This window comes from Echinops telfairi, unplaced genomic scaffold (assembly GCF_000313985.2).
Source record: "Echinops telfairi isolate 266 unplaced genomic scaffold, ASM31398v2 ScPeMD7_7457;HRSCAF=8495, whole genome shotgun sequence".
NCBI lineage: Eukaryota > Metazoa > Chordata > Mammalia > Afrosoricida > Tenrecidae > Echinops > Echinops telfairi.
The window spans coordinates 15,789,664-15,800,924 of NW_022111357.1; the positions used below are offsets into that span (position 1 = coordinate 15,789,664).

Here is an 11,261-nt window from a genome sequence, read left to right on the forward strand (position 1 = left end):
CTTTCCAGTTACAGCCCCGCAGGTGCCCACATATCCACCAGAGGGCACCCGTGCACAAGCTGCTGACCGCCATCAGGTAGTTGAGACAGATGAGTCAGCCTCAGAAATGCAGTCCAGGTGGCTTTGGGCTATGGGATGGATGAGTGAGTTTTTGAAATAGAAAGGGAGGGCGGGAAGGAGGAGTGGACTCAGCCCTCGGTCAACAGCTAAGAGTCCCTGAGACTCCTCACTTGTGATGACCCCATGTTCTCAAAGTCACAGTTCACCTTGGGGAATGTTTTCTGCTGCCCTTCTTTCTGAGCGCTCTCCCCTCCACCCCACCCCAAAACTCCCACCCCGTGACTTTGGGGGTCCTCTGCAATGTACTGAATCCAGATGGGGCCGGTGTGCCGTCTGTCATTTACGGCAGCAGCTAGGCAGTAACAGACTGAGTTTGCTGAGGCGGTCTCTGCCCATCATATCCTCCAGGTCCCTAGCCTCCAGTCCCCACGTCTGTCAAGAAGTCCAGCCTCAGTAGAAGAATCTCTGCCTGCCTCAGTTCCCCCAGTGCTCGCCACTGTGTGCCGAGAGCCACTCCAGGGCCGGTGTGTGTCGCCTCCGGAGAAAGAAACCGGGCTGGCGGGGCAGTGGTAGAAATCACCAGGGCTAGCGCGCACACCAGTGAGGAAACGAGGCTGAGAGGTGTCGGAGGATGATAGTCAGTATCATCCTGCGTGGTTTAAACCCAGCCCCAGATTCCCTCAGGGAGAACCCTGGGCTCTGAGGACAGCGGCAGAGAGGCAGAGAAAGCGAGCAAGTATGACCGAGGGCCTTGGACGGTGTTTGCTTTCCAGACCTGACATCCAGAAGCTGACCGACAGACTGAAGCGTCTGGGAGCGGAGCACATCGTCACAGAGGAGGAACTCCGAAAGCCTGACATGAAGAACATCTTTAAGGTACCTGGGACGAGAGAAATTGCCCCTCTATCCCCCACTGACATCCTGGAGAAAGGTGACTGGGTTTACAACAGCTGGGGACTGGCCCTGTGTTGGTGCCCTCCAGGGGCCTCTGCTGGCTCTCAGAAGGAGAAAGCCAGTCACCCTGAGCCAAGGGGTAGCCTGAGGGGCCCAGTGGGTCATGCAAGGTGGGGGAGGCAAGAGCCCCAGGGAACATTCAGGAAGTCCTGTGTGAGTTGCAATTTTGGACCACATCAGCCCAGAGATTGGAGAGAAGGCCTGAGGACACTGAGATACCTAGAGGGCGGGAAGGGACCGGAAGTAAGGCTTCCTGAGCACCCAACTCACACTTCATCCACACTAGCTCCATAAGGTGGCAGCATCTATTGTGTATGTAGAAGGAACCGGACTCTGAGGTCAAGAACCTGCCCAAGACCACGTGGGTAGCAAATGCTGGAATCCGGTCCAGGCCCAGGGCTCTATCCCCGAATCTGGCTAACATCCCAGAACACCCATCACCCATCACTAAGCACAGGCTCAGGAAGTGAACAAACTCAGAGGTCCCTGGCTGAGGGAGAGCGTACCCACCCGCACTCCCGCGAGAGCACCCTGGACCAACGTTCTGAAGCAGCAGATCAGCACGTCGGACGTCAGCTGAGAAGGGGAGCGCTTGGGAGATGAGGTCCAAGGCCGAATGGAGACAGACGCCCTTTGTCTAGTAGAATGGGTTTGCAGCAAGACCTGAGGTGCACGAGAGGATTACAGTGGCAAAAAGAGACCTGTCCTGGGTAGAGAAAAGAATTCAAAGACGTGAGGATCCTTACCCCTCCCACCCGCCTTGGCCCCAGCAGTGGGTCAGGGAAGTGCTGGTGGGAACAGGCTACAGGCCCCGCCTGGAGAGAGGTCTCTTCTCACTGGGGCTTCTGTACTTTGCAGGCCACACCCCAGCCTCGGCTTGCTCTCAACTGTGTCGGCGGGAAAAGCTCCACTGAGCTGCTGCGGCAGTTAGCGTAAGTTCCTCAGCCCACAAGCCCCAGCCACCCGAGCACCCAGGCCGTTAGCCAGGAGGACCGTTCGGTGACCTGGTCCCAGTAGCCAGTGCGAGTCAAGGCCAGGTCAGCATGACATTGAGTGAGGAACTAGACCAAAGTCAGCCCTTCTGGTTCTCTGAGCACCTCCTTTCACCTACTCCCTTGTATGTGGCCCAGAGGTCTGGCGGGCCTTCTGTTGTCATGGGCACTCAGGAAACAGCCTACTAAGCTGTCTGTGAGGAGCCCTGGTGCTGTAGTGGCTGTGCTTCGGACTGCTAACTGCAAGGTCAACAGTTCGGAACCACCAGTCGTTCCTTGGAAGAAAGACAAGGCTTTCTACTCCCATAAAGAGTTCCAACCTCAGAAACTCACAGGGCAGTTGTGCCCTGTCCTATGGGGTCAGTAATGAGTCGGCATCAACTTGAAGCGGTCTGTGACAGGGGGGTGGCCACAAAGAGTCAGAGCTTAGGGCATCTTAAAGCCACTTCACTTAAGCTTTAAAAATTTTTATTAGCTTTTAAAATGTTAGATTCTCATTTTAGAGGGAATATAGTATTTATTACAAAACCATTTGGAAACAAAAGTACAAACAAAATGCTAAGGTGGGGAAGTTGCCTGTCACCCCGCCGCCCAGGTGGCAGCAGGGCCTGCCCAGCCCCCCAGCCCTTTCCAGTTCCGTCCAGCTGCGTAGGGAGTCCCTGTGAAGGCGGTGGCTGAGACCATTCCCTCCAGGCCTCCCGTCAAGGAGGCTCTGAGGGAGAGGTGTTCGTGCCTCTGGGCACGTCTCTCTCCCAGCTGCTGGTGGCTGTGAGTAGACACACCGCTCCTGTCTCTGCCTCTGTCTTCCCTCCTACCACCCTCGCTGGGCAGCCTTCGCGTAGGGACTACAAGTGTAGGTCTGGGAGTCTGACTGGCCAGGTTCAAGTCCCAGCTCTGCCGTACTGAGAAACCATGAAAACCTTGTGAGGCACAACGCATGAAAACCGGTCCAAGTCTTGGTCTCTTCATCTGTAAAACGGGAGTGCTGGAATGCCTCTCTGCCTCAGGAAGTCCTCGCTGAGGTGGCAGGCACAAAGCTGGACAAGGGAGGAGAGCGGGACCTCTCTTTCGTCTTCTGTGCCACGAGGTCATGCTGTACTGCCCTGAAATGCAGTGAGGATTCACTGACACTGCATGCTTACACAGCTGTGAACTACCACTGCCATTGAGTTGATTCCGACTCATAGTGACCTTACAGGGCTCAGGAGAACTGCCCGTGTGGGGTTCCGAGACCGTAACTTCTTACAGGAGTAGACAGCTTCACCTTTCATCCAAGGAGCCACTGGTGGGTTTGAACCACTGACCTTGTAGCAGCTCAATGCAGAACCCACTATACTACCAGGGTTCCTTATAGGCTAGCAGAGGTTGGAGATCCAAGTCCATGCAGGCGTACCTCAGTGGAAAGGCTGGCGATCTACATGCATGAAACCAGCCACTGACAACCCGGTAGCGCACAGCTCTGCTGGCAAGGATGGGGTGGCCTTGAGGCAGGGCCAGCTGGACAGCAGCTGGTGGTGGGGAACTTTCTAAAGAGGCCAAGGGCAGCAGGAAACCCGAGGGGAGAGGGCTTGCCCCACCAGGAGCTACTTTCTAAAGGAGCGGGCCGTCACAGCTACCTGCCAGCCTTAGGGACAAAGAGATAGCCTTACCTTAGCTAGATGGCTCTCCAGGAGCCCTAGTGGTACAGTGTTTAGTGTTGGGCTGCTAACCCTGTGAGGTCAGGAGTTTGAAACCACCAGCTGCTTCTAACGAGAAAGATGAGGCTCTCTACTGTGAAGAATGACAGTCTCGGAAATTCACTGGGGCAGTTCTACTCTGTCTCTTTGGGCTGCTGTGAGACAGAACCAACCTGATGGCAGTAAGTTTGGGTTTTCTGTTTTGTTTTGGCCTGGTGCACACAGCAGACGCTTCCCTTTTTGCAAAGCGTGTTGGTCCAAACAAACTCCTGCAAGAGCCAGCTAGAGGGGCGGGGAGCCTAAGGTCACTATGCAAAGTCCTGCCTTAGGCGCTTATCAAAGCGGTGTTAGCCTCCCTCCGGGTGGACTGCGGAGGTGGGGCTGTGAGTGTCAGATACCAGGAACTGGCAAGGCAACTCTTTCAATGAAAGGACGATTATTGTCCTGCAGTCTGCAGCACATTCTCCTTTATCTCTATAGCGTACTGAGCGTTGGCGATACTTAGAATAAGCATGGACAGATGAAGACACACACCCCGGGCATGTCTCGTACATTGCCCGACGTCACATAGCTCTAAGTGGGAGTAGGGCCAGGACTGGGCACAGGTCTGATATTTTCTCAGCACAACCCCTTCATGCCCAGGACTTTGTCAAAGCCTGGCTGGGTGAGTTAGACCAGTGGGTCCCCACACCAATTCATCTGGGGGGTGTGGTTCTTGTTTTTGTGTTGGTTTTTGTCTTTAATAAATATAGGTTCTCGCCTTCTGATTTATTAGGTCTGGGGTCAGTTCTAGAAATCTGTTGTGTTTTGTTTGTTTGTTTGTTTGTTTGTTTGTTTGTTTTAACCTTCTCCGGGTTTCTGAGAACAAGGTTTAGCAAACCCAGGTTTTCCCATAAGCACTGTGGTGGGTTCCAGAAGGGTTCTGAGTCAGCCTGTACCCACTCTTTGTTTTCTCTGGACCCTTCAGGCCTGGAGGAACTATGGTGACCTACGGGGGGATGGCCAAGCAGCCCGTCACAGCCTCTGTGGTAAGCTGATGGGGACCCCACCTCAGCCAGGCCTCCCCACCGACACCCCAGCCATCTCGCCTCAGGCACCATCCCTGTCCCTGGGGCTAGCTGGGCTCTGTGCCCCTCACCAGTATCTGCGTGCCCTTCCTTGTCCACAGAGCCTGCTCATTTTTAAGGATCTCAAACTCCGGGGCTTTTGGCTGTCCCAGTGGAAGAAGGCCCACAGTACAGGTGAGTGGACGCTGACTCCAGTGCCAAGGCTCAGGGGTGAGTGAGGTGCCTAAGGAAGGCTGCAGAAGTTTCCAGCCCCTGCTGAGCCCCAGTCTCCAAGCGAGACAGAGGGAAGTGCGTCCAGCAGGTTCAGCAAGCAGCTCTCGCTGACATGGGTTAGTGCTGGCTGCTAGCACAGTGCTGAACCTGACAGTCCCCCCACGCCCAACCTGGGATGCTGCCGGGTAAGATAGGAGCCCGCCTGCCTGAGTGCAAATCCTGCACCCACCTGCCCTGTTCAGAGGCTCTGCCCAGTCCAGCCATGGCGCCTTGGGCAAGTTACAGAATGTCTGTCTCTGTTGAAGTGTCTTAACTCTGTGGGACAGAGGAGGAAACAGTCCCAGTGGTTAGTAGCTAGCCCAGGGCATGGGCCAGCCAGGATGTGAACAGCCAGTCCCTCTGGCTCTGGAATGTGAGCCAATGTGCAGTCCTTCCTCCTCAAAGCTGTGCAAGAGCAAGAGTGGTGACCAGATGGAGTGCTTCAGGCAGAAGAAACGGGCATGCCTTGCCAGGGCTCTGAAAGTGTCTCTGGGCAAGGGGAGTGTTGGGCTGAGCAGGGGCCCCGATGCCAGTCAGGGTCGCAGCTAGCTCCTGGAGGCCTTGATAAGGAGTTCACACTCCCTCTTGAAGCGTTGGGGAGTTGCTGAAGGAGGTTTTCAGCAGGAGGTGATAGGTAAGATTGGGTTTGAATGTTTGAGTCAATCCGTGTGTGTGTGTGTGTGTGTGTGTGTCCATCCCCGTCCACAGCCCTTCTCCCAGGACTTCCCACTTCATCTTCCTGCACCACCCTGGGTCCTCAGGAGGAGGCAGACCGGGAGGAGAGGGTGGCTTCTGAGGCACACCGGGGCTGTCAGGGCAGGCTCCTTTCCTAGACAGAGCTCATTAGCTCCGCATCAGCCCGTGTGCACACTTACCTGCTGCTTGTGCTGCCCAGTAACCTACCCCTCCCATGGTTCAGGACTCCCAGTTACACCCCAGTCAAGCTCTAGCCATCTCTGCCACCACTCTGAAGGGTACTCTCCGTCTGTACACAGCTCCTGGGGCTGTTGCCCATGTCCCCCTGCCCCCACCCAGGTGGCCTCCACACCCCCCTGTACCTGGGCTTTACTGGAGCCTCCCCATCTTTGGGCCCCCTCTGACATCCCCTCCCTCCCTCCACAGAGCAGTTCAAGGAGCTGATCCTCACCCTGTGTGACTTCATCCGCCGAGGCCAGCTCGCCGCCCCGGCCTGCTCCGAGGTCCCCCTGCAGCACTACCAGCAGGCCTTGGAAGCTTCCATGAGGCCCTTCGTGTCCTCAAAACAGATCCTCACCATGTGACACCCACAGTGGGAGGGGAGGGCTCACATCCCTTCTCCAGGCTATTTATTTCCCAACTGCTGCTGCCCACCGGGAGGACTGGAGACCAGGGGGCTTCTTGAAGGCCAGCCTGCTCCCGTGGGCCCAAGAAAGTATGAACTTTCTAAGACAGCAGCCGTGCCCCGCCAGGAGGGCCACTGTGCCCCGCCCTTTCAGCCCTAGGAATTTCTATCTCCCCTCTGCTGCTGCTGTTCCCCCAGAATCACTTCCAGACCACCTGAAAGCAAGGACAGCGCTGGGGCACAACCAAGGAGAGGAAGCTCTCTGCTCTCGAGCTTCCCAGGCCCACGGAGAAGAGTCTTGTGGAAAGGAAGGTTGGACTCGCTCCCAGGCACCCGACTGCCAGCCTGAGGGCACTGCGGAAGCAGGGCCACTGTCCTGCCGGAGCACTCTTCTCCCAAGGGATCTCAACCTTACCCTCAGGGGCGTCAATCCCTGTCTGGAGACATTTTTTCTGTTGTAGCAGATGGAATGCAGGCATGTACACAGCAGCCCCTGCAACAAAGAGTCTGCAGGCTACATGGTCCTAGTCTTGCTGTTGAGAAACTGGTCCCTAAACATGTTTGGAGCCCAGGGCTGCACAAACTCCCAGACACATTTCCTGATGAAAGTGTGTACTGAGAAAGTTAACAAGTCGTAATGCTAGTGAGAAATGCTCAGGGTGGTTGTTCGCCAGGAAATGTTACAAAGTTGCAGGTCTGCCAGTAAACACCCAAGGGACATGCCCCTCTGCTGTAAGCCTTAACCAAAGGCGTTCAGCTCAAGGTCTGAATCAGCAGCCCCAGCTCCCTGATTTAAGTGCCCAGAGGTACCCCACTCCGCAAGCTCAGCCTCCTGCGCAGAAGCACTCAGCTTACTTGCTCTGTGGGTTGGGAAGACTTTACTCTGTTCCACGCTCTCTCGCGCTCCTGGCTCTCCTGCCGCTTCTCTGATGGAGCGACCACCTGGATCGAGGAGACTCACTGAGCAGGTCTCTCAGGTCCAGAGAGCGTGACGTGGTTCACTCCTGGCCCTTGCTGGTAAGGAGATGCCTGCTGCCACTTCTCGGAGGGCTCATGGTACACACAGCGGGTAGTACACCAGAGAATCCTATTCACAATTTCTCACAGGGGAATCCAGTCTGTAGCTTCCCTCACCATCTTAGGAGACTCATATTAGAGATTTTGACTAGAAGAACCCCATTAAATAATTTACCGCCCCTGCAGCTTGCTGGTTGATCTCCGTACTCAAAGCAGAGAACAGAGACTGGGGTGTCCTCCCTTGTCACCTGACCCTCTGCGCACATAACTCAGGAGCCTCACTCAGGTGTGCCATGGAGCTGGTGCTGGGATGTCACTGAGAATCCTGCCGAGCCTGGTGAGGGGACACCATTACAGTGCACCCTTGAGGCCACGCCTGAGGGGCAAGGAAGGCTGGCCAGAGGAAGTGACCATAGCCAGTCTTGAAAGCACAGGAGGAGTGTGAAGGCCTGAGAGCCTTCCAAGACTTGAGCAGGCCCTGTGATGTGGGGAGAAGGTGAAGCCAGGTGCGGTGCTGGGGAGGGGGGCGACGTCAGAGAGCTGAGCCTTCGATATGGACTCCGCCTGAAGGCCTGCAGCACTGGCGGGTTTTAAACAGCAGGATGGCCTTGAAACACCGGCTTCGAAGGCCCACGTAGACACGTGGTCCACTGTGAGCAGTGTGGAGGGCTGCCTGCTCTAATCATCTTGCTCTTGGAAGGAATGTGTTTGCTCCAAGTCCTCCAGAGAGAAGGGTTCACTTCAGCCAGGTGTGCCTCACCTCCTCCTGCCCCTGGGCTCAGGGTCAGCCCCCCCTCTGTCACAGAACCTGAGGGGAGGAAGCTGCCCACAGGGCAGAAAGTGAACCCAAGGACAAAAAGGAAGGGCGTGCTGAGCCTGTGGCCATAATAAGGGCACAGACCCCTCTGAGCATAGACAAGGCAAGTGACTATTGATAACGTGGTTAGAAAGCTCAAAAGGGCTTCTGGCAACAGTGGAGGGGTTTTTATTACACCCATAATGGTCTAGAGAAGCCCTGGAGCAGCACAAACAGTTACGATGCTCAGCTGGTAAGCAAAAGGTAAGTGTTAATCCAGCTGGAAGCATCTCAAAACAAAGGCCTGGCCATCTGAAAACCGCAGCCCCTGAATACCCTGGAGGGCACACTTCTACTCAGTACAAGGGAGTGCAAACACGAACACAAGTCTGAATCCGGAAGGCAGGAGTCTGGGGATGACTTTGAGTCTGTCTTAAAGGGAGAGGAGCATCACCAGCCAAGGGACCATCCAGATGCAGCAAAGAGAGAACCTAAGTGTCAGAAATGTCTAACGTGCCCCAAGCCGGAGTTCCCTCAGAAGTGAGACGCACGTTTCGGTGGGCAGATGCGGCTGAAATGCACACACATCTTCAGCCTCTGGCAGCTGACAAGCTCTGCCCTGGGCCAGGGGCACAGAGGTGGTGGTGGTGGTGCCATCGAATCAGTTCCAACCCAGAGAGCCCCTGCACAACAGAACGAAATGGCCTGGCAGGCACTGTGTCCATTTGTTGAGGCCTTCCCCTTCCACTGCACCTCTACCGAGCATTATGTCCATCCCCAGGGACACACCTCACATGCAAACACATACAAAATAGGTCAGACAAAGGCTCACCGTCCAAGCCTCTTCAGGAGCACTCTGGCTGTACTTCCAAGACAGATCAGTTTGTCCTTTTAGCAGTCCATGGTCCTTTCATTCTCCACCACCAGGATTCAAATGCATCGATTACTTTTCGGTCTTTCTTATTAATACCTAATTTTCACTTGCATATCAAACCATTGAAAATACCATAGCTTGGGGTCAAGCATACCTTAATCCTCAAAGTAACTTCCTTGCTTTTCGATATTCGAAAGAAGTCTTGTGTAGCAGATTTGCCTAATGCAACACATCTTCTGATCTCTTGACTGCTACCTCTATGAGGGTTGATTGTGGTTCCAAGCAAGACAATAGCCTCAACAGCTTCAGCCTTTTTCCCATTGATCATGATGGTACTTGTCCATTTATGAGGATTTTGGTCTTTACATTGAGCTGTGATCCACACTGAAGGCTTCAAACCTTCATCAGCAAGTGCTTCAAGTCCTTATTTTAAAGCAAGCAAGGTTGTGTCATCTGCATATTGCAGTTTGTTAATAAGCCTTCCTCCAGTCCTGATGCCACATTCCTCATAAAAGCTAGCATCTCTCATTTGCTCAGCATACAGATTGAATAAGTTTGGTGAGAGAATAGAACCCTGTTGCACACCTTTCCTCGGTTTAAGCCATGCCCTTCTGTACCCACCGCCTCTTGATTCACGTGCAAGTTCCACGTGAGCACAATGAAATGTCCTGGAATTCCCATCCTTAAGGTTATCCATAGTTTATGATCCACAGAGTCCAGTGGCTTGGCTTAGTCAATGAGCCACAAGCAAACATCTTTCTGGTACTCTGAGCCAAGATTAATCTGACATCAGCAATGATAAACCTTGTTCCATGTCCTCTTCTGAGTCTGGTCTAATCCTCTGGTAGCTCCCGGTCAATGTGCTGCAGGATTTTTAGCAAAATGTTACTTGCATGTGATATCACTGATATCGTCTATAATTTGAGCCTTCTTTGGGGTTACCTTTGCAATGAGCATAAATAATATGGATCTCTCCTAGTCAGTTGGCCAAGTTGCTATCTTCCAAATTTCCTGGTATACAGAGAGATGCTGGGGTCAGATCAACTCGATGGCAGCGAGCAGGCTTTTATTGTTAGGTGCTCTCTAGTCAATTCTGACTAGAAGTGACCCCAAGTGCCAGAGTAGAGCTGCCCCATAGGGTTGTTGAGATTGTAATCTATGGGAACAAATCACCAGGCCTTTGCCCTTGGAGTCTGAGTGGGTTCAAACAGCCAAGCTTTCATTTAACAGCCAAGCTCCTGATTGTCGCACCACTTTATAAAAACCCATTGCCCATTCTCGGCAAGGATGTGGGGAAATGGGTGTTGGATTTGAGAGAGGGGCCTAGTCTTACTCCCTGCCTGCTGCTGCCCCTGCGGAGCCCCGCAGCCCAGGGTTTCCTGTGAAGGATTGTCCAGGATTGGGGGTGCTCTTACCCTCTCCCTGCCGTAGACCTAGAAAGTAGGGGGCTGGAGGGGCCTGCCTAGGCTAGTAGGGCCCTTGTGAGAGGGTGACCCAAGCCCAGTCCCCAGTGAGGCCCTCTTCTCGTGCCCCTGACTCTGAGAAGGTTGCCTAATGAACAGAGGATTCCTTTGGGAGGGAAGTCACTCTTGCCACAAGGCTGGTTGGCACAAATTTGACTCTACTGTTTGCTGGGGAGGTGCTGAGAGGTGCATGGAGTCCCCCAGAAGGCCTTCCACGGGCAGTGTACCTCCCCCCATCCCAGAGCCCTGGGTCTGGAGCTGGAAGCTTAAGAGAGGCTGACAGCGATGGATGGGCAGGCTGTTTGCCCAGAGATCAGAGCTGCCCCCCACCACCACCCCTTACAGGGGACTTCAACAATTTGCCCCCACCCTCAGGGAGCCTGTTCACACATTGAGCTTTGCTCCAAAGCAGGTGGGGGAGGTACACCCTCACCCCCACAGTGGCCGAATTTCCTGCTCTCTGCCTGCCCCTGTGGTTCCTGGTCTGGGAGGGGGTCCATGGAGTACATTTCAGATGCCAAGGTGCTGAGGACCTGTGTGGGTCCCCAGAGTGCTTGCAGGAAAGTTGCTGTCTGTCTCACTGCCCCCGCCACCCCTCTCCAGGGAGCCAGCACACTGCAGGTCCCTGGTGTCCCCAGGGCACAGTGGGCCACGGTCTGGCCTTGACCAGAGGGGCCAGGGAGTGAGGAGGTTCTCTCAGGTGTGTGTATGGGGGGTGGGGAGGGTGCGGGGTGTCCAGGAAGCAGGCTGGGATCCCAGCTCTGGGGGTGGAAGGAGCTCCTGCTGGGC

The 11,261-nt window shown here is 54.7% G+C and overlaps 1 protein-coding gene across 1 annotated transcript in view; it reads left to right on the plus strand.

Annotated features, from left to right (window-relative positions):
• Positions 1–7,524, plus strand: part of MECR (mitochondrial trans-2-enoyl-CoA reductase) — a 33,009-nt gene extending 25,485 nt beyond the window's left edge. Inside the window, exons 6-10 of the mRNA XM_004705041.3 lie at positions 834–936; positions 1,873–1,946; positions 4,650–4,710; positions 4,851–4,923; positions 6,124–7,524. Coding sequence (XP_004705098.1) covers positions 834–936; positions 1,873–1,946; positions 4,650–4,710; positions 4,851–4,923; positions 6,124–6,281 — 469 coding nt within the window. The 3' untranslated portion in view covers positions 6,282–7,524. The remainder of the gene's footprint in view (positions 1–833; positions 937–1,872; positions 1,947–4,649; positions 4,711–4,850; positions 4,924–6,123) is intronic.
• Positions 7,525–11,261: the final 3,737 nt, after the last annotated feature.